A 23,740-nucleotide genomic window follows, 5' to 3' on the forward strand; every position below is an offset into this window, starting at 1 on the left:
TCTGGACTCCTTAACTGCATCTGATCGGCTACATGGATTGCAACTGCCAGCTCATGATCATTTTGTGGCGCAAGCTTATGCGGATGACTCCATGTTCTAGCCTAGAAATCAACCTAAGGATGTTCGCTGTGTTATGGAAGCACTACATATTTATGTGTTGGCTGCAGGTTTGCAAGTGAATTTCCGAAAATCGAAATTGTTGCCGTTGCATCAAATAGATTGGCATGCTATGTTATGGCCAGGGGAGATAGTGAAGCCTGATCAAATTGTGAGGCATCTTGGTATCCGCTGACTTAGTCCGTTAACAATGCGAAGTTGTTGCAATGGGTTGAGAATAAACTGAGGTCTAAATTGCATTATTGGAAATTGTCTACTTGGCCGCTCCATGTAAAACTTAGAATCGTGTAGTCTATTTTGGTGCATACATGCAATTTTTCTTGCCATTGTTGCATTGGCCACCTCCTCGTCTTTGGGATTTCATGTCTCGGATTCTGGAGCACTTCTAGTCCACTTCCTCTCACAAAAAAGGCTTGCGATTGCTTACGATGGATAAGCTCTGGACTCCAAATCGTTGTGGTGGTCTGAATATCCTTCATTTGTGTTCTCATGTTACGGCAAGGAAGGCTACTTTGTTGTTAGTGCTGGTTGAGCAAAAACAGCCCTGGACGCAGATGCTTGCATTTTTGTGCTCTCATGCGATTTCCACGCCAGCCTTCAACCATTGGCAGCCGTCGTATTGGGATGTGGTTTTTGGTAAATTTGAAGCTACAATTCCGGGATGTCCCTTTGCTTCGAGTCTAGTGCAGATTGGAAGTTCGTCACGAGGGAATTGTCATGGAATGGTAGAGATGACGCCTGTGGAAATTCACTTCGACTGCAGAGTTTGTATTGGAGTAGAGTTTTTGCTCAGACTCTTGTTCAACGCTCTCCTAGACAGGCTTACTTTCTCTCCCACAAAGGTATTGACAGGATAACAGATGTCATAGACGCTGAAGGACGGGTGCTCTTGTTCATACAGGCTGCTCTTACCTTTGGACTTGGGTCACACTACAGGCGCATGTGGGACACCATTGAGGAGTTGGTCAATTCCTTATCTCCCATCCCGCCGCTAGTTGAAGACAATCGAATTTGCGATTGGCTCTACGCTGGTTCTTCAATTGATTCGATATCTGCAAAGAAAGTGTACTATCATTTGCAGTCATCTACCTGGATCCAAGAACACTGTAACAAGGTATGGAATATGAATAAGAGTGTTACTTGGTGGCGGAGTAAAGTTATGAGATTGTGGCATGCTAAGCCACCTCTCAAGGAGCGATTGTTTATGTGGAGATGTATTGTTGGGGTTCTCCCCATTGGTAAACTATTGCGTTCTATGAGATTGGCCTCTTCGTGATGCGTTCGCTGTGGTGCAGGCATTGAGAATGTTCCACATCTACAGTGGTCTTGCTCTTGTACGTGACACTTTGTGGATAGCATCTCTTCAGCTCTTCGCTCGCGCTTCCCTGGCCTACAATTTGGTAAATTTTTCTGGATCTTTGAAGTGCTTCCACCTTTCCTTCGGTCGTATGCATACTTTTTCGGCTGGGTTAGATTTTGGGAGAGCACGGAATTCCCTTGTGTTTCAGCGGATTCAAGTGGACTATGTTTCTTTCTTCAAGATATCTCTTAGACAGTCTCTTCAAGTTGCCTATGACTTGGACGAGCTTCCTTTTAGCCATTACCAGCTCTATTTTGATTGTTTCTTAGTTAGAGTATGTAATACTTTCTATGGGTTTTCCTCGCCTTGAGGTTTCCCATTTGTAATTCAATTTGACATTACCACAAAAAAAAAGGTGTGTGTGTGTGTGTGTGTGTGTGTGTGTGTGTGAGTGATAGAGAGAGAGAGAGAGAGAGAGAGAGAGAGAGAGAGAGAGAGAGAGAGAGAAGAGAAGAAGAAAATTTTTTAATGTCCTAGGAACAATCCCAAGAGACCTCAAAGATCTATCCAACGGGTCTTGAACTTAAGACCTGTTATTCAAGAGGGAATTAGGGATAACCAATCTACCACACTTGGGTGATATAAGGGTTATTCGACCTTCTTCTTCTTATTCATACGCACGCACACCCACCCATGAGAGAGAGAGAGAGAGAGAGAGAGAGAGAGAGAGAGAGAGAGAGAGAGAGAGAGAGAGAGAGAGAGAGAAGAGAGAAGAGAGAGAGAGAAGGGGGGGGGATTGCCTTTATTTTTTGTGGTGCAAGTGGTGTACAAAAACATTTATTCCGGTTGAGAGGCATTTTGCTTTGGAGTGTATCTTTGCTCACAATTGTTGAGATCATTTTTGTGGCAAATGCAAGAGTTTGGAAGGATAGCATCTTGCCAGTGAGATTCATTGCTTGATTCTCTAGCATGACCACTTTGCCTCGCCCTACGCTCTTCATGTTCATGTCCGGAGTTGGTCTTCTAGCCTTTGTACCTAGTAGTGTCAAATAAACTATGCATGAAGGATACTGATCTAGTAAGTGCCTCGACCACAAGAGGGGGGGCAGCTAGTTCGGCTCGCATAATCTCATGTGGCACTGAGGCCTTAGCTTGAATCATCTGAGAGATCATAGAGACTAAAGGGCTCTCCATACATCTCCATCCGTGAGTGCTACCAGATCTGCCATTGTGGTCCACTGAGGGTCCCCATGTTTGAACTCCGTAAAGCATAGCTGAAGCCACTAGAGTGTCAAAAAGCGAGAGCTTTGTTCGAGGTTCCTGAAACTGAACTTGCGAACACGTTCTCTCCAATCCTCCCAAGGCTACATTGAGAGAGAGAGAGAGAGAGAGAGAGAGAGAGAGAGAGAGAGAATGAAATGAAATGAAATGTTATATTAACATTTCAAAAGGCCAAAGTGACCTATGAGACCAAAAAGTTACAATGTGGTGGATCTGATACAGTCAGAGTAGCAAAAGTAACAAAACAACAAAATAAAAATATTATGCTATGGAATCCTAAACTGCTAGGTGTGAACTAAGCAGCTAGCTAGGATAGCTAGATCACAAGAGATCCAGCATCGGTCGCTGGCGAATCTCATCAATCTCCTCCATGGTGAGTAGTCTGACCGGGCGTCGTGCATGTCGGGCCAAAGTGATCCGGATCCTCTGATGCAGCCTCCGTCGATGCTGTGTAGTCCTCCGTAGTCGCGGGCGCCTGGATCTCCCTATCTCGGTCGCTTGATCGATCAGTGTGCCTCTGGTGTAAGGCAACGAGCTCTGTTGTGTTGGTAGCTCCTCCAGGTGTCCAGTGTATGCTCTAAAGAAGTCTATGATCTGTCTCTAAGATTGCCTAGTCTGTCCTCTCGTCAGGCTCTCTCTATGTCTATGCAGCTCGAGCAAAAACAAACCCAGGCATCTCTGATCCTCGTACTGCATGACTCTGGAGAGTGGTCCAAATCCCTCTTTGAACAAGCAGCGGAAGCGGCCTCGTATCTCGTAGTAGACGGGGCAGTGGCATGTGTAGTGCAACTCTGTCTCAGGCTCCATGTCACACAGAGGGCATGTCCTAGCCTCTGGTGGTACTTCGCTGTATCTCCCAGTCTCGATCCACAGCTGGTGTGAAGATGTGGGTATTTGGCCAATAGCACATCGTATCCCATGAGACAAGTGGGTGTCCATGTATCTGGGCCTCGTCACAAAACCGTCCTCCGTAAGCTGGAGAAGATGCTCTCTGTAGAAAGCCATCTTCGTGCCAGCTCGTGTGTGTGTGAGAGAGAGAGAGAGAGAGAGAAAGAAGAAAGAAAGAAAGATTTTTAACGTCTATGTCAGGCCGAAATCGGCCTATGAGACAAATCAAATGTACATGGTGTGTATGTCATCCGTCTATCGGAAAGACAAATGAAAAAAAACTGATACAAAACTGAACTGAATGTAGGTAGTGGAGTATCTGAGGAGGGATGGAGCTCTATCTCTAGGGGTATATGCATGTCTATATGCTCAAGGTAGTACAATCATGAGAATGCATCAAGCTATCTAGCTCCATCCTGTACTAATGGGGGGATGTAAGATGTGGTACATGGGCGGGTCTGGTGCCAAGGCTACCCGGATGAAAGCTGTCGGGTCGGCCCTCATCTGAGCCACTCGCTCCTCAGTGGCACGGCGCTCCCGGGCTCGGATCTCCTCGATCTGTCGGTGGTGGGAGCTCGCGCCCCTGTAGCCTGTGACTCGTGGTCGTCGTCTAGCTCGGCTCACCTCCGCCTGTGGGAGTGTCACTCCCCTCTGAGTGTCTGGTGAGGGAGGGGCGGCAATCCTATGAAAGAAGTCTGTGAGCTGCGACTGTCTCCCCTCTGTCTGTGTAGCTGTGTGTGGCTGTAGTAGTGTGTCCCGATGGCTCTGCATCTCTAGTAAGAAACGTCGGAGCTGTCTCTGATCTCGAGAGTCCATGATCTCTCGGAGAGTGGGCTGTCCTCTGAATAAGGCCTCATACCTGCCTCTGATCTCAGTGTATGCTCTGCATCTACATACAAAGTGCTCCTCACTCTCCACCTCCTCTGTGCAGGCTCTGCAGACTCGCTCCTCCCTGGGAACACCAGTATGTCTCCCGATCTCAATCTCTAACCTGTGTGAAGCCACTCTCAGCTGACCAATCGCCACCCGTGAGCTATGTGGCATATATGTGTCCATGTAGCGTGGTCTCTGTATGAACCCCCCAGACAATATGGTGAGAAACTGGTCTCTGTAATCTAACATCCTCGTCCCCAAGCCAGGTGACTCCCAGACTCTCCTAGTGTATAGCTGCCACAGATCCTGTCTCAATACCAAGTTCCTCTCACTGCGAGAGAGGTGAACATATGGTGAGTGGGGGTCGTACTGGAATGGTGGTAGGCTCTCCATGTCAAGACCGTGTCCCTCAAACCATGCTCTGACCTGTGAGTACCATGCTCTCTCATGCCCACTCTCTGATAGCTGTATAGCTGCCTCAAATGCTCTACGAGTAAGTCTGTCAGGAGGTAGCTCTCTCATCCTCTGGATGAAGCAGACTGTCTGGAATAGTGCCTCTACAACCATAGGTGGTGTGGCGAGCTCGGCTCTAATAATGTCATGTGGCACTGTCTTCTTGCTGCGGAGCAAGCGTGAGATCATACATACCTGTGGCCTCTCAAGCTGTGTCCACTGGTCAGCTGTCAATCCTGGTGCCCATACTGCCGCCGAGTACATCAAGGCCGGGGTGACTAAGGTGTCGAAAAGCCACCCCTTCATGCGGGGCTCCTGAAAGTGTGCCTGGTGGCATCTCCGCTCTAGCATGGCCAGAGCTGCATATCCTCGGGTGAGCCTGTCAGCAGCAGCCTGCCTCATAGTGAAGGGTCCTGGTAGGCTGGTGAATGTGATGCCAAGGTAGACATAGGAGGTGACTACATCAACCTGTCCTCCTGGTGCTGTGAAGGTGGCAGCGCTCCTCACTGCACTGGATGTGTGAAAGATCATAACCTTGGTTTTGCCAAGGTTCACAGTCAACCCCCTGTGTGTTGAATTCGTCCAAGGCCTCAAGATGGCGTTGCAAGCCCTCGGGTGACTCTGAAATCAACACTATCATCAGCATATAACATGATGTGGACCGGAGTACCTGCCAAGTCGCTCCCCTCTCCTGCTGCTCGTAGTATGTAGTCGGAGATCTCATCGATGTAGAGCCCAAAGAGTGTCGGGGAGAGTGGGCATCCTTGCTTAACACCAATGGTGCTAGCAATGGTCTCTGAAAAACCGCTTGGGCAACGAACTCGACCCGTCACCCTCTCGTAGAGAGCATATATGGCCCAAATCATCTCTGTTGGTACCCCAATGCTGTGAAGGCGCTGGAAGAGTCTCTCGCGTGGGACTGTGTCAAAGGCCTTGCGGAAATCCACAAAGCAGCAGTAAAGCCTCTTCTTCCGCGCCTTTGCCCCATCAATGAGGCAGCGCAGAACGAAGATGTGATCAGTGGTGGAGAAAGCTCGTCTGAAACCTGCCTGGCCTGGAGCTCGTAAACCCTCGATCTCTGCGTAGCAGCTGAGCTGTGCCTCAAGTACTGCTCCATATAGCTTGGCCATCGTGTGGCCAATCATGATAGTCCTGTAGTTCCCTGGGTCCAGGGTGTCGCCAGATTTGTGGATAGGCACTATGGTGTGCTGTGTCCACTCCTCTGGGAAGCCCTCCCCTATAGCCCGGTTGAAGACATGTGCAATCAACGGGGCTATAGTGGAGGCCGCATAAATGATGTGCTCACTCTGTAATCCAGTATGGTCAACTGATCGTCTGTGCTGCATGCGGCGTATGGCCCTCTCTACCATCTCTGCTGTAAAGAAGGAGGAGCACGTGGGGCGTGGCTCGTGTGGCTGTGGGATAGGAGGCTGCCCTGGCACCTCATAAAGTCGCTCTGCATAATCATGCCATATCTGTGGATCCTCAATAGCTGTAGTCGGACGTGGCTCGCGCAGGGTGCGCCATGCCGTCGCGCTATCCATGCTCATGAATAGGCGGTATAGCTCAAGCTCCTGTGCCTCTTCGAATGCTCGCCGCTTTTGGCGTGTCAGCGTCTTCATATGCCGTCTGGCCTCTCTCTCTGTGATCTCTCCTAAGGCTCGCCGTGCACGGAGGCGTCGGTATAGCTATCTGCACTCATCATCATACCAGCGGTTCTGAGGCATAGTCCCGGGGGGGGGAGTGCGTCCTGTGTGAGTGGTGTGTGGAAAAGAGCTAATAGCTGAAGTGTGGAGAACGGAAGAGATATGTGATGTGAGAACTGAGAGTGGTGTGGATGGGTGGAGGAGGCATAGGCCATGCTCGACCTCGGTCGAGTAAAGAGAGGCTAGCTCATGTGTGAAATGGATGGTGGTGTGTGGAGTGTGTGCTGTGGAGCTGTGTGGGATGGTATCTCCGGTGATGGAGAAAGAGAGGTATGTGTGGTCGGCTCCGATGGGTATGGGTGGAATGGTGAAGGATGTGATAAGGTGTGTAGCCTCCCTGGGTCCTAGAATATAGTCGACTGTACTCCCCCCTCCCTCTGCAACTCCATGTGGCATACAAGTCAGGCCCCCTGAGGTGGGCCACTGGACCATCCCGTTATAAATAACGAGACGGTGCTGGGAGCCAAGTCGAAGTAGATGTCGTCCGTAGGCTGTGACTGGAGCTCTGTCTGCTGTATCTCTCATAGTAGCCTCCTCATCTAGAGTGTGTAGTGCCTCTGGGTCCTCGTGGTCATATGCCTCACACTGCTCACTGCGCGTACGAGCATTGAAGTCTCCCATAAGGAAGACTTCACCCAGTGTGGAGTACTCCATAATCTCCTCCGTGAGGCATGCGTACGGTGACTCCTGCTCAATAGGGGCGAATCTGGAGCCTGTGGGAGCAAAGTAGCAAAGGGCAATGTAGACGATCCTGTCTCGTGAGAGCTCGAGGCGAATCCACATGTAGCGGGCCTGTGGGTCCCGGGCAACAATCTGTAGTTTGCTGTGAAGCCGCTGTCTAAAGAGTATGGCCACTCCTCCTGAGCCGCGAGTGGTGTGCTGGCGCATACATCCCCGATGTAGAGACTCCCACTGGAATCCATGTATCCGTGGTAACCCTCTCTTTGGGCTCTCGTGTGTCTCTGTAAGTAGAATGATGTCTCGACCTCTCATCACCTCCTCAAGTCTCTCTGGGTGTGTCCATAGGTCTCCATTGCAATTCCAAACCGTGACATGAATCTCCTCGTGTGTCCCACAAGCCGCGAGTCCCTATGCGATGGTCTTGCCATCAATGATAACCCTACCATCTCGATATATTGCCTTCTTCCCTTCTTTGCGGGCTTGGTGGACTCTAGGCATGCACGCGCGACGGTGATCTTGTTGCATCTTTGTGAGGTCATCATCAAGATAAATCGGGGGGCCTTCTAGCCCTCTCAAGATGACCCTCTTTCGGAGGAAAGAAGTTCGAGACTCCTCGGAGGCGAATTGGAGGATGAGAGCTCTCTTCTTTGGATCTTTGCCAGCTCTCCAAACTTTGGAGAAAGGGATCTCTTCTTCCTTGTATCCCACTTTCTTGCATAAAGCTTTCCCATCGCTCTCGGGTGTAGACCCTTCTTCTTCTTTGATGCCGGTCACTCGCACATTGAGACGGCGAGCTTGTCGCATCTTCTCCTCCTCGATGGTTGTGTGTACGATGAGTACCTCATCTTTTTGGGCTTCCTCTCTTGCTACTTTCTTGATGTTCTTTTTGACCACTTCGACCCATCCTTCTTTGGTGGCCTCTAATTTGTCCTCAATGCTTGCGGTGAGGGCTTTGGTGATCTCCTCCTTGAGGGCTTCCTTAGCCTCTTCTTTAATCTCTCCTTCCTCGGGGGTGAGGGATGTGATGGAAGCATGAAGGAGATCGATTTGTGCCTTCATCTCTTCTTGCTCTTTCCTCCATCTCTCCCTCTCCTTCTCGTTCTCCCGTTCCCTTCTCTCCTTCTCCTCTTTGAGATTTTGGATTTCCGCTCTCATGTCCTCCTTCTCTTCGTTCCATAGCTTGATGAAGGTGGCTTTCTCCTCCTCCCATATCTCTCTCTCCATCCGCCATTCTTTCATGTCCTTCTCCAATTGTGCAAGCCTCTTGTTCGTGAGCATGAAGGTTGTCTTCATTGTCGATGTCGGCGTCTTGATGATGGGGGAAGACATGGTTGTCTTCGTAACTACCCTCTCTTCATATTGTGAAGAAGAGGGGAGAAGGGGAAGAGAGGGAGTACGTGTGTGTATGCGTGTATGTGCGTAGTGTGTGTGTGGGTATGTATCCGTGTGTGTGTGTGTGTGTGTGTGTGTGAGAGAGAGAGAGAGAGAGAGAGAGAGAGAGAGAGAGAGAGAGAGAGGCTGCGTGAGAGAGAGAGAGAGATGGCTGCGTGATGGGGAGCGAGGAGGGGCTGCGTGAGAGGGAGGGAGGGGCTGCGTGAGAGAGAGAGAGAGAGAGAGAGAGAGAGAGAGAGAGAGAGAGAGAGAGAGAGAGAAATGAAATGAAATGATATATTAACGTCTACAAGAGGCCAAAATGACCTATGAGACCAACTGATTACAATGATGAGTCTAGTACCAAGTCTGGGTACAAACAAGAAAACTACAAACAAAGAACTGATAGGAGTGCTACCGACTCCTATGGGTGGCTGGTAGGCTGAGCAATGGTATCACCATAAAGGTACAAAGTGGGGATAAGTGTCACCATGATACAATATAGCAGTAGCATGAAGCCTATCCCGATCGACATTCTGGGTGTCGTGCTAGAATCCTGTGGATCCTCTGCCGCAATCTCCGCCGGTGCTGCGTGGCTCCCCTCCTCAGTCGCGGTCGTCTCGATCTCCCTAACTCTGTAGCTCGATCAATGAGAGTACCGCTAATGTGTGTATGGGTGGGAACCGAGCTCTCTGGTGGTGGTGTCCCCTCTGACTCTGTGGTACTCAGACTGAAGAAATCTGAGATGCGTCTCTGGGACTGTCTCTGTCTTTGCCCATTCAATAGAGCGTCTCTATGTCTCTGAATCTCAAGTAGGAATAATCCGAGACATCTTTGATCCTGATATCTCATGACTCTGTCTAACGAGTCAAAACCATCTCTGAATAGACAATGAAAGCGTCCCCGTATCTCATAGTAGACTGTGCAGCGACATATGTAGTGAAACTCTGTCTCTGGCTCTGCATGGCATAACTGACATATCCTACTGTCTGCTGGTATGCCTCTGAATCTACCTGTCTCAATCCCAAGCTGGTGTGAAGATGTGCGAATCTGGCCAATAGCACATCGTAACCTATGAGATAGATGTGTGTCCATGTAACTGGGCCGTTTGACAAATCCGTCTGTCGTGAGTTGAAGAAGATGTTCTCTATAGAAAACCCTCTTCGTACCCAACTCCCGTGATGGTTCTATCCATGTCCTCTTGCTATCAAGCTGGATAAGATCCTGCCGAATGAGTCTAGTAGTCTCCATCCGTGTAAGAGCCAAGGATGGTGCATCAAGAGAATACTGGAAAGGGGGCAGCCTGTCCATGCTGAAACCATGCCTCTGAAACCATGAGCTCATCTGTGCATACCAACATGATGTATCTCCCTGTAATGCCAGCTGTCTGGATGACTCGAGAGCAAGCCTGGCATACCTGTCCCTGGTGGTGTCCCATAAGCTGTGTACAAATGATACTGATCTGGTGAGTGCCTCAACCTCCATAGGTGGGGCAGCCAGCTCCGCTCGTATGATGTCATGTGGGACTGAGGCCTTGGCTCTAATCAGCCTAGAAATCATAGATATCAGGGGTCTCTCCATATTAGTCCATCCAGCACTGTCAATAGACGGTCCCCAAACCTGAACCGCGTAGTGCATAACTGAAGCGACCAAAGTATCGAAAAGCCAGAGCTTTGTTCGAGGTTCCTGGAACTGAACTTGCGAACAAATCCTCTCTAAACCACCTAGGGCTGCATAGGCACGAGTCAATCTAGTGTCTGCTGCCACTTTCAGTGTGAACCTCGGTCCACTAAAGACCACCCCAAGATATGTGTATGCATCAGTGTACTCCATACTGTCCTGTCCATATGTGAAAGTAGGTGCTGATCTCCTAACCCACTTTGGCGTGGTATTAAATACCATGACCTTGGTTTTACCAAGGTTGACAGACAATCCACTATCCTCTGCAAAACTATGCAATGCGTCCAAATGTCTCTGCATACCCACTGGCGATTCTGATATCAACACGATATCGTCAGCATACAATAAAAGAGGGATCCATGTCCTTGCAAGCTGAGCACCTCTATCTCCTCCTCTGTCAATATAATCAGAGACCCCATCAACATACATACCAAATAAAGTAGAGGACAGTGGGCATCCCTGTTTCACTCCGATGGTGGAGTGAACTATGTCGGATATCCCCTCTGATGTGCGTACATGACCCATCACTGAACTGTACAATGCCATGATCCCCCACATCAGCTCTGTGGGTACCCCCAATTCCATAAGCCGGTGCATCAATCTGGCCCTCGGCACTGTGTCAAAGGCTTTGCGAAAATCCACAAAGCTGCAGTATATCCGTCTACCATGTGCTCGACCCTCCTCAATGATAGCTCTGAGTGTAAAGACATGATCTAGTGTGGAGAAACCCCTTCTGAAACCAGCCTGCCCAAGTGCTCGTATGCCCATAATCTCTGCCCAACTGCTCAGCCTATGCTCGAGGATGGATGCATATAACCGTGCCAATGTGTGTCCTACCATGATAGTACGGTAATTCCCCGGCACTGTGGGGTCACCTGTCTTGAAGATAGGTACAATAGTAGATAATCTCCAAGACTCAGGGAGACCCTCACACATGACACGGTTGAATAGCCGTGCAAGCATCTCTGCCAACAAATCCCCAGCATGTATAATGTGCTCTGCTACCAAACCCTCATGATCCTGTGCCCGTCTGGTCTTCATCCTGTCAATGGCCTCCTGTACCATCTCAGTGGTAAAGAAGGTGCTCGTAGCCGGACATGGCTGTGGTGGGTCTGGTAATGGTGGTTGTCCAGGTACAGTGTATAAAGATGTTGCATACTGCCCCCATATCTCTGTAGAAGTAATCACTGGTGGGGGAGACTTCTCATGGAATAGACGCCAAGCCTCTCCTGAATCTCTACTAAGGAAGAGCTGATATAAATCTTGCTCCATCTGGACCAAGAAAGCTCGCTTCTTCCACCGCACTAGTCGTCGTGTAGCAATGCGAGACTGTCTATAGGTGATCACTCCCAATGTAAGGTCCCGCTGTATCTGAGCTCTCCTCTGTCGACATTCCTCATCATACCAGTTGTTCTGAGGCATGTGCCCAGAGCGACGTCTCTGCCCAGGCTGAGTGTGTGGATATGCCTCTGTCGCTGCCCCATGTAATGTCACTGTCAGCATAGATGTGATCTCCTCCACTGTGTATACTGGCTCTGATGTGCATAAAAGCCTACGTATCTCCTCTACATAGACTGAGTCAGTCTCTGGTGTAAAAGTATAGCATGTATGTCCACCACCCCGTGAGGCCTGAGATGTATTGTACTCAAAGGAGACTGATAATGTTAAAAGTGCATGATCTACTGCTATCCCAACTGGCCTGGGCCCCACTGTGAAATCCTGAATGTGAGAGATAAAGCCCGGATGTGTCAGAACATAGTCTACAGTGCTGGACCCATGTCTATGTGGAAAACAAGTAAAACCTGTAGACAATGGGAAAGTCGTTAAGCCATTCAGTATGGCTAAACTGTGAGTAGTCGTCATCTCTCTCAAGTATCTCCCATACTCTGTATGCTCTCTGTCGTGTGAGCATCTCTCAAGTCCCAACTCCTCTGGCTCTAGCTCTCTAAGCATCTCCTTTGATGTGTCATAGAAGACTGTCTGTGAGCTGCCTGTACGGGCATTGAAATCCCCCAGGAGTATGATGTCTCCATCTCTGGAGAACTCCCAGATATCACCAACATCAAGTACAGAGTAAGGAGACTGTCCTCTGGGTGAAGCATATACTGAAGTGCTAGGAGGAAAATAGCATATGGCGATGTACAAGAAACGTCCAGTCTCTGCCCTCAGCCTCACCCACAAGTATCTGGCCTGATCATCTCTCCGAACTATGTGCAATAGTGGTTGGAGCTCCTCTCTGAAAAGAACTGCTACACCTCCTGATCCTCTAGTCCCATGCGCAGTTCTGGTGCATGTCCTACAAGCTGTCTCCCATCTGTATCCTGATATGTGCGGCATCAACTGTCCTGGAGCCTGATGAGTCTCTGAGTAGAAAACAATGTCTCTTTCTCTGAAGCTATCCTCAAAGGCCCCCACATCAAGTCTATACGAACCATTACAGTTCCAAACTGCCATCCTGAGAGTGGTCCCATAGGTCTCGCACCGTCATGTAGAGCGGTGCTCTGTAATCACTACTCGTCCATTTCTGTAGAAAGCTAACTTCCCCTTCTCCCTTGCTGCTATAATCTCTGGCATGACCTCTCTCATATGCGCAAGCTGTGAGAGTGTAAGATCATCTCCTAAAAAGATACCTGTTTTCTTGAGGGTTGGCCTCTTCTTTAAAAAGTCTTTCTTTTCTTCCATGGAGGGAAAGCGCAAAATGAGAGCCCGTCCTTTTGAACTCTCCCCATTACCTTCACTCTTCTTGCCCACTCTCCAAGCTTGTGTGTGCGAGGGCTTCTCCACCCCCATCATGGACATGAGGCTCTTCACCTCTTGGTCCACCTTATCTAAATCTTTTAGGCCGGTCACTCTCACGTGTAGAGCGCGTACCCTTCTTCGTTGTTCCTCTTCTAGTGTTTTGTTGATGATGTCGGGTGTAGTCGGAATTTCCTTGCCCTTTCCCTTCTTGACAACTTCAATCCATTTTTCAGCCTCGTCCATTTTCTTTTGCGTTTTGGAGAGAACCTCCACCCATGAGGTCTTCATTTCTCCTTCCTCCTTTATTTCTTTGACTTGTGCTCGTATACTATTCAGCTCGTCAATCATTGATGGCTGAATTTCCCCATCTTCAAGGCGTCTTCCCTCTTTGGTTTCGTCGAGTTCCTCCCGAAGGGCTGAGATGCTACTTTTTAAAGCTTGAATTTCATCCCGGAACTCCTTGCGTTCTAGTTCCCTCGCCTGTTCCTCCCTCTTTTTCCATTCAAGAATTAAATTCTTCTCTTTCTTCCACTCATCCATGTGGGCTTTGCATTCTTTCAACTCCTTTTCAATGGCTGTCATCCTCTTGCTTGTGACCATGTAGTGCGCCGCCATTTGTCTTGCCTTATTTGTTTCACTTTCTGAGAGAGAGAGAGATTGGGGGCAGCGGGCCTGGTGCACTTGGTAATGCTGCAACAGTGAGGCAGCGGCAAGTGCTACAGCCTTGTCAGCGTGCAGTCGCAACAGGTCAGCCACAACGGGTTCAGCAACAGCAGCAGTGGCGCGCGCAGGGGAGAGACACGAGGGGAGGCGGGACTGCAGGGGCAGCACGGCAGGGGGGGGGGGGGGGGGGGGGGGGGGGCTGTAGGGGGGAGCGTGTGGGGCTGTAGGGGCAGAGAGAGAGAGAGAGAGAGAGAGAGAGAGAGAGAGAGAGAGAGAGAGTGCGAGCATTATGTAAATGTGTATGTGCCTGCAAAAATTAAGTTAGTCCTTTTTATGGGCAGGGAAGTGTTGCCTACTACAAAGCCAAACAGAAGATACTGGTCCAGGCAGCCAAAATTGTGACCAGTGCAGGAGCTTGTTTTGAGACAAATGCACTTGTGTTAATGGCAAACGGTGGTGGGGATCCAACTGCTGCATCTTTCAAGTAGAGAGTGTGCGATGTTATATATGGCTCTTCTATGCTGCAAAAATATGCTGATTTTTGCTGAGGCAAAAAAATGTGCAACAGAACCATTCAAAATCGAGCCTGCGTGGATGGGGTTGAGGGCTGAGATCTTCAGTAGAGCAGCCAATGCAATAGGTTTGTTTTTTGGCAAGAGCTGGAGCATTTTGGCAGAGGTACTATTGATGCATTTGCAGGGAGAGGGGACTATTTGCTTGCTCTCTGCTAGCACTTTGCTAAGCTTGGTTCCCAGGAAAGTTAAAGATAACTATTCTTAGATAAGACTGCTATCTCCTGTATCCATAAATACTTGTCGGTCTATATTCATCAATTCTTTATCAGCTTTAGTGGCTGACATCTCTTTTACCCATGAGTAACTAGTTGTTGGTCTATATTCTGTCTTTCCTTTGCCCTTTTTGTCAATTTGATCAGTGCCCGCCAGCAACGTTTTTCCTAACCGAAGAAAACAAGGACACACGTGAAACTTACCTGGTTTCTAGGTCAGAATTAGAAGCATTTGCCAGTATTTACACTAAAACTTATAAAATTTTGCTAGGCAAGCTTGAAATCTAGTTGGGATTTTGCAGTTTCAGCCAGTTAATAAAACACTGAATCCCAATTTTTTGGCGAACATTGCCTTTGATGACATTTATTCAACAGGTTTCATTTTTGAAGGCCTTCAAGCCCTACGAGCCACTTCCAACCTACTTACCCAAGAGAAGGGGGAAAAACAATGGAAAACTTCATCTCAAAATGCACTTTGAAAAGGACTTTCCATTCAAAAGCAAAGAACTAAAGTAAGGTTGCCCTTGAAAGGTGCATTTTTGGGATACACACACTTTAAATTTACCAATATGAAAGTGTACATTTAGAATTTTAGAAATGCAGAGTGAGTATGGTAAACAACTATATTCCTTCTCACATATGACTTGTTTTAACATAGTGGTGTATCTTTGTTTTGTAGATCAATATCAATTCTTTTTTATTAGAATATTGGTCTAACTAGTTACATATAAAGGATCAAACTCTATGTGAATGGTTTTTAACGCCTTGGATACACCTTAAGCCGCTTGGAAGCCTCATGCACCAAAGAATATGGCACGGGCACCTTGAAGGAAACCCGCCCACATCTTATGTAGAAAGATTTTCATTGTATGCTCGGGAAATTCTCCATCAGTAATGGAGGGACGTCACCTACGGCAATCCGATTATCTTACATATACTGATAATTTCCCTTGTAGGGAATATAAATTTTTAAACCAAAACATGTGCTACCTACTAAGTAAGATTCCCACATAGGATTTAAAGCTACGGAAGTGAATTTCAAAAATTTCTTTGAATAAAAGATCATTGAGAATATTGAAAATAAATGACCATAAGATGATTAAAACTCTATTAAAATACACAAAAATGATAAAACCAATAGAGTCACCACTCAACTTCAAAACAATTGATTCAAAGTGACTATCAAGCTCTACATAGATAATTTAAATATAACAAAACAATTGTTGCAACCTTCCACTTTTCCATACAAAAGTGTCAAGCTAAGAACACTCGGTACATACAATTGAGATGCTACATGAAATTTGTGCCATTGATTGTTCAACATAACATAACTACCAATTATATTGTAACTTCTAAGATACAATGTCTTGTGTTCTCCCTTTTGGGGGTGGGGGGGGTGGAGCACTTAGTATAACATGTTTGTATCAAGTGCATACATAACCCCTTTTATAAACCCCTATGTACTATAATTTTCTCCTTTCCTTATACCATTATGTAAACTTAAATTTATAGATCCCTATCTGTACATTTATTTTTATGGAGATGAGAATAAATTTCTTCGTTAAAAGCTACATTTCCCTTTTGAAATCACTTTAAAATAGAATAATATCAACAAATTCTTTCCATAATAGCCACAATTGAAGAAAGAGTCTTATCACTACTAAAAAAAAATTAAAACCAAGAATTATGTTACGTACATATCCAAATGATCATGTTATGACATTTAGTAAACAACTTTTGCAAGTTGCTTTGTAATTAGATAGTTGTAATTGTAGTGTATGCATGGCCACAACCTTGTTGTATTGTGCTTTAGTTAGCTTAGTCTTACAGAGATTGTAAACTTTTGGTGAAAGTACAAGGTGCTTTAATTCAACATTTATGCTCTCTAATTTTCCAAGGTACTAACTAGAAAAGGAGCCAAACTACACACGCATTACTTCTACTTTTGTGAAGGCGTCATGTTTGGCATACTTGACAAAAGCATTTCCAAGCAAGACAATTCTCCAACAACCCCTAACTAGAAATCTCATCCTAAATTCCCACACCTATGTCAAAGTTGTCAGTGAATTGATGGGGTTAACACACACATGCACACTCACTATTGCCTCTTTAAAGCTCAAAGCACATTCTTGCTCTATAATCCTCTCTTAAAGCTCTGAATTGATGGGGTTAACACACACATGCACACTCACTATTGCCTCTTTAAAGCTCAAAGCACATTCTTGCTCTATAATCCTCTCTTAAAGCTCTGAATTGTCGAAATCTCTCCCTCCCTCTCTCATTAACCAACTTTAACCTATTTATTAGAACCTTTTCAAATAAGCTAGATATTGGTTTGTACAAGCCTACAAATCTAGTTTCTATCCTCATTGAAGGTCCCAAAGCATGGCCAAACTTTGGGTGCAAACAATTGTCCATTGTTGAGTCCCATCTATAACTTCCCACTTTCCAAAAACACATAATGCCTACTGGAATGTGCTTTTGTATACAATAGATGTTTACACTGCTGCAACCGTAGCTTGCATCTCTAGTGACGGGTCATACACGGGATACAAGAAAAGATTATAGAAAGTCCATCTTGGTGTAGATATTGAGAAAGTTGAGTGGTATTCCTTGAGCCAGTCGCCCAAGCCACTATTACCACCTGATTCTCCCCTATCAGCAGCAACAACTCATCTCAAACAGACCATATGGGATGATACGATTGCTGCTCTGCTATTGTTTATGTTCTTGCAAACTCATTCACAACTTTGCCCTTCTCCTCCAAGTAGCTGTAAACTTAACATTCTCCTTACAGTTCACATTGCCTTTGTCCCCAACTACTTTGTCGACCTGAACCTGCTCAGTAGTTCTCGAAACACCAAGAACACCAGCTTTGTTCTAGCTAGCTCCTGGAAGCACTAGTGGGATTTATTTAAACTTTGCTTCTCATGAATCCTCTGAATTAGAAGAGCCTCTCCTCGTAATTAGAGCCATATCTAATGTAGGATCTTTCGCGTGCATAACTGAATCTTTCTGCCTTGTGTACAACACCAGTCTCCCATGTGGGAAGCACGGCTCCAGAATAGGTGTACTACAGGCAGAAAATTCATCTCGGACATAATCTGCATGGCATGATGGTGTAGATAGTTGAAAACTTACGCCATGCAATGTCCTGTCCTTGTCCAGTTGAGACGGAGTTGTAGGTCATTGCCATAGCCCCCCGTATCTAATGTAGGATCTTTCGCGTGCATAACTGGATCTTTCTGCCTTGTGTACAACACCAGTGTCCCATGTGGGAAGCATGGCTCTAGAATAGGTGTACTACAGGCAGAAAATTCATCTCGGACACAATCTGCATAGCATGATGGTGTGGATAGTTGAAAACTTACGCCATGAAATGTCCTGTCCTTGTCCAATTGAGACACAGTTGTAGGTCATTGCCATAGCCCCTTGCTGTGTTTTTGTAGGTTTGCATGACGTAATTATGTCCACCTATCCATGATAGGATAGGTACAAGAGTTTTTGTCTTCTTCTAGTACAACTTGAGGAGATCTATAGGAGGATCACAAACCTGTGCACAAAGCAGTACAAAGCATGATATGCGGAGACAGTCCCCATCTTAGGGAAGATCACAGACCTCGCTTATCATGAATCATCCACGCCAAGAACGTCTGGTGCTCTGTTGTTGTGCACTCGCCTTTGCTTGAGGCTCTGCAATGGCCAAAACCGTGTCGATTCCATCCCCTTGCAGAATGACCTGAGAGAGAGAGAGAGAGAGAGAGAGAGTGTGTGTGTGGGGTTCGCGGTGTGTGCATGTGTGTGTGTGTGGTACAGCGACCAGCCCTGGGCGTACTCTACCACGAACCCTAGCAGCCTCAAGCCACAAACCCTGACCCCCGCAGGTCACGAATCCTAGCTGCGCAGGTGTCTGGATGTTTTCCCTACCAGCACGCAGCCTCCCTGCTCGTCAATCCTCAGCAACGGGCAGGCTATAGCTTCTATGATTTGGTGCAGCGAGTGGTCTGTGTGTGTGTGTGTGTGTGGGGGGGGGGGGGGGTGGCTATTGCATGTGTGTGCGTGTCTATGTCGAGTGCGTGTGTGTGTAAGCTTGTGGGGGATTTGGGTGTGTGGTGAATCCTTCGGCCTCATCTGTCGTGCGACTCTGTTCTGCACAACATCTACCCTGTGCAGGCTCTTCATAGCGCGCCGGGGGTGGAAGTTTGATTTCGCCTACACGCGGGCCTTCCGTCGTCTTGTGTGCGAGAGAGGGGTGTGTGTATTTGTACAGCTAGCCGGTGTGTGTCTGCCTGTATATCTAGCAGTCATATATCAAAAACTCCCAAAAAAAAAAAGAAGAGAGTGTGTGTGAGAGCTTCACATGGATTTGACTAATCAATGTATATATAAGCGTCCGAAAGCCATGGAAACTTCGGAGATGGATGCTTTGAGTCTTATCAAAGAATGTTTGCATGAGGACTTCGAGGATGCACGTCAAGCCTGGGAAGGATCCGCTCCTGTTATAGAAGTGCGCATCCCTATACAGGAGCTCATGGATCCTGTTGCTCAGTATGCACTTAACTCTGTGATTCTTTTTTTCCCGGGTCGAATGCCTACTGCTCAGGATGTAGGCCAATGGGTTGATTTCCTACTCAAACGGCAAGCAATCCGAGGGGTTTACTTTGGTGCGCGAGGGTTCTACGAAGTCTTGCTGGCTAACATGGATGCTCGGGATGCTCTGCTTGAAATGTCTCCTCTTTTCTTCAATACGCAGATGACTCATGTGCTGCCCTGGGCTCTTACCAAGAATTATCAGAGTCTCGTTCGTCACAAGTGTCCCGTATGGTTTGAGGTGGTCGACTTTCCTCGCACTTGGCGTCATTTTCTTCCTTTGTTGGCTGCTCAGTTAGGCAAAGTCATTTGCCCTCCTAAGCTGGAGGCAAACACAAACCGTTTTTGTATTTTGTGGGACACGGATATCCCTACACCAGCAGGTATTTCGATCGATTATGGGGATACAGTGGTTGGAAAGCGCCCATTTAAGCTTAAATGGGGCAAGTTTGCAAATTCTTGCTTTCGATGTGGCAAATTTGGTCATATGCATCCGAATGTCCAAAACCAAATTTGCAACCACCTCCTTCAGCCGTCCCTGCTCCTCAACCTCGCTCGCCTCCGAAACCTTCTACTGAGGTTCAAACTAAAGGAGTTTCAACCTCCTCCCCCTAAGCTCGGGCGATTAAAGGCAAGGGGAAACAAATACAATTGTCTGCACTTTCTGCTTCTCCAAATATTAAAGACAAGGGAAAACAACAAGTTTCGACCTCTCAAACTTGGATAGTGCCCAAGAAACCCGTCAAAGTTGCTACACCTCGTGTTCAGGCATCTTTTCGTAATTATGTGCCTCCTTGAAGAATGTTGCTCAGAAAAAACTCCCTTGTAATGACAACACTTCTTTGGCTGAAGCTTGGGATAAGGTTGTTCGTTCTTACAAGGAGGTTGTTACTGGAGAATCTTCTTCATTGCAAGGTGCATTTCCTTTCAATTATCTAGGTCTAGGTATTGACCCACCTTCTCAGGCACCTTCAGCAAGGGAGGATGTGTCGATGGGCACTGGTACTTGAGTTTAATTCCCCCCTTTCTTTCCCTGTTTCCTCATCCACTGTATATACCATATAGAATGCATAGTTCTTTGAATTGCATCTCCTATAATGTGCGTGGGTTATGCAATCACAACAAGTGGCGGCTTACCTGGCACTATGTACATACATGTAAAGCAGACATTGTGGTTCTTCAAGAGCATAACCAGCACCAATTTGCAGGACAGACTTCTTACTTTGTGGGCTACTTGTAAGGTGCAGCGGAATGAATGTTGTATTTTCTCAAGATTAGTGATCCTTATTGCTCAAGGTTCCTTTTAGTTCTTAGGGAAAGAGAGAGCTTTCCGTCTTGTAGAGTGTTGTGGTCACGAACAAAGTGAGTGGATATTGTGCGTGCAAGTGAATGAGACTGAGAGAAGGAGAGAGAAGAGATACGACACCCGAGAGGTTGTAAAACCCTCCTCCGAAGGCCCCACTCTCGTCGGCGAGAGTGGTCTACTTTGATTGTACAAAGGTGTACAATGCGTATGCAATGGACTGATGCAACTTGTACTATGACGATGACGACGACAGTGGTGACAACGACGACTTGATGACTGAAATCTGAGATCTTCTAATCGCTGAATTTCGGGACTGTTTCGGTGGCTGAAAATGACTGTTTTGGCTGCGTTTTTATGGCTGAAAATGGGCAAGCATCTGCAACCATCTTGGGGGACTGATGCGCTACTGAGTCTAGGCTGAAAACTGGGTGGATCTGATGCGGTTTAGGGCTGCAAACAAAAACGCTGGCTGACTCTGTCCTTTGCCAAAACGCTAGGCTGATCTGTATCTGCAATCCCAAAGCGCTGATGGATCTGATGCATGCGAGGCTGATCTGACTATGCCAATGCAAAACGCTGAAGTGCTTGATGAGGCTTGCGTTAGTGATGGCTGAAAACGCTGATGGTCATCATGAGGAAAACGCTAGGCTGAGAAACTTGCTGGCGCTGGCAGAGATCTGGAAACGCTAGAGTGCTGATGATCGATGGCGAAGGCCTGCTGTTGAAGGAAAACCCCAGGGATAAGGGGAAGATGCAAAACGCTAGAGGTTCATGAGGGGGGGGAGGTACTGCTGAGAAGTTGCCTGTTGAGCGGGAAGCTCCTGCTGCCTCTTCTGCCAAAAAGTGCTAACTTGGGTTTGCTTATGAATTAACTTAGCAAAATTGCCCTACCTGCTTTTGTTGGAAAGTCACTTAAAAATACTAAGTGAAAATAACCAATAAATAGGAAAATAGGCTAAATGCACACGAAAATTCCCCTAACTGATGCTAATGGATTCTGATGGGAATTCCGATGATCATGCTGTGTGCAACCGGAGGATATGCATCTATGCTAAGTGACTGGGCATGCATAGTCTACGAATAGACTCATAAAGTGCCAGATCACTGCTAATCTAGACTTGAGTGAACTGACTGAACCCTGCTTAGTGTAAGCTTATCAACGTACACATAGGGTTGGGATGTGTCACGTGACATCCCCTCCTTTTCAAAGTGAGGTACTGGTACCGAACTGTATGGCGTCGAGGGAGATCGCCAAGAGCACCTGGAATCCTGGAAGGGACTCTTTGCCGGCCCACTCTGATGTGTGGGTCGAGCGGCACTTGAACTTCATAAAGGTCTGCAGCGCTTGCTTCTTTGGGCCGTGCCGAAAGCGACTCAAAGTCTTTTGAATTTCCTTTCTTGCATCAACTGCGTCTAGAGATCTGCTTCTTTCGTCTTCAAGAATCTCCATGGCTGAAAATTCTTGAAATCATCTCCAACACAAAACCATGAACATACCCATTCCATGTAAAGTGAAGGAAAAAAATATTGTCTTCGCTAAAGACTGTGTATGCAATGTAGACGAACATAGAAACGGAGTGACAACCCGTTCATTAAACACATACAAACAATGCGTTCGAATCTTTTCTGTTTGATCTAAATCAATCAATAGTGGCAAATCCCAATGGAAATGCCCATGCTTGGTGCTCATACTATCATGTTCTCTTTCGGAAACTGTGTCATGCCAAGGAAGAGACATGAAATGTGACTTCCTGACATATAAACTTTTCAGCTTTTCATGAACAATCCGCATACATTCATGCTCATCCATGAGAGAAACGTGCTCAACATACAATATGTCATGCCTAGGAAAAGGGATCACATAACGATGCTGACTAAAATACAGGAACCGATCACGAATGAAACAATCGAACAATGCGTGCGTATCAATCATGTGAACACATAATACTTCTTGTGATGGTTCTTTGGACCAAGGCTCGAGAGCAAAGATCGCTTCTTCGGGATCTATCGAATCTTCTTGTGGGGGATCTGTGGACCTCGACTTGAAAGCCAAGATCGATTCTTGGTGACTGATCGAATCTACAACGAGGTTAGCTTCGCTAGGAAAAGTATCCACTAACTCATCATGCTTGTGAATAATCACATCTTCAAGATGCTTGTGAATAATCACATCTTCAACATGCAAATTATCATGCTTGTGAGAAATCACATCTTGATCATGCAAATCATCATGCTTGTCATTGTCACGCAAATCATTATCCTTCAAATCATCATGCTTCTCATAATCATGCAACTCCTGTGTATGATGTTGTGGAGAAAAAGAGATTGAGAGAATCTCCTTATCCCGAATCCTTTCAATCTTGTCCTACATAGTAGCAATGAGAGATGGAGAAGGAGCAATGTCCTCTCCATGAAAGACAGTAGGAGAGTCACTGTCGGCATTGAGAGTTATAGTATTAGCCGAAAATTTTATAAGAGTATCATTATCACGAAACCATCGAATGCCCAAAATCATATCACATCCTGAGAGAGGAGAAACAACAAATCTTCTAGTAAAGGCAGTCTGTTGAATTGCAAACAACACATCAAGGCACTCCTCCGTGATAAGAGCGTCCATACCGGGACGAAAGCCAGAGACCCTGATAGGAGATCTTGGACTAACTTCGAGGCGGACTCTCTCAACAAGAGAGGAACTGATCAAATCATGCATACTACCTGGGTCAAACAATATGACAAAACGATGCCCCGACGTACGATCATAACATTTAATGAGAGAATCATCAATGGGAGGGTCCTCAGAAACTTTGGGCACAATCGTGTTATCATTCATTGCATTGACAGATGTAGTGGGTATTGTGGGTTCTTTAGATTCATTCGATTCAAGCTTAGGATATGTTCTTTTTATGTGACCCTTAATGTGACAATGAAAACGACCTTCCTTAGAATAAGTCTTTGTTCTTCCGACGTGATGTATCCTCCTACAATTCCTTGTGCTACCTTTTCATCTGGAGTAAGCTTAGGTTTAGCAGTTGTGTTAGCCTTACCCTTAGATTCATTGGAAGAATTTTTTGATGAGATACTGTTGGTAGATTGGTTAGAAGAGTTATCATTCTTACCATTCTTACCGTTCTTACAGCTCTGAGGAGTCTGCGAGGTACTTGTGGAAGTCTTGTTCTCCTTAGGCTTTCCCTTGTTGTGCTTCATCTCCTGTGCGAGAGCAATCGCTACCGCCTTGTTGAGATCGATTGAATCGAGTGCCTCGACGTCGTACTTGATATACTCGTCCAATCCAAAGAGACAAGCCT

At 46.6% G+C, this 23,740-nt stretch overlaps 1 protein-coding gene across 2 annotated transcripts in view; it reads left to right on the forward strand.

Annotated features, from left to right (window-relative positions):
• Positions 1 to 14,646, forward strand: part of LOC147425602 (mechanosensitive ion channel protein 1, mitochondrial-like) — a 123,604-nt gene extending 108,958 nt beyond the window's left edge. For both annotated transcript variants that reach the window (XM_086500773.1, XM_086500772.1), the window contains one exon: positions 14,094 to 14,646. In XM_086500773.1, the coding sequence (XP_086356899.1) occupies positions 14,094 to 14,240 (147 nt within the window). In that variant the 3' untranslated portion in view covers positions 14,241 to 14,646. The remainder of the gene's footprint in view (positions 1 to 14,093) is intronic.
• The last annotated feature ends 9,094 nt before the right edge of the window (positions 14,647 to 23,740 follow it).

The sequence above is a fragment of the Adiantum capillus-veneris genome, chromosome 25 (assembly GCF_014529385.1).
Source record: "Adiantum capillus-veneris isolate H3 chromosome 25, ASM1452938v2, whole genome shotgun sequence".
Lineage (NCBI taxonomy): Eukaryota > Viridiplantae > Streptophyta > Polypodiopsida > Polypodiales > Pteridaceae > Adiantum > Adiantum capillus-veneris.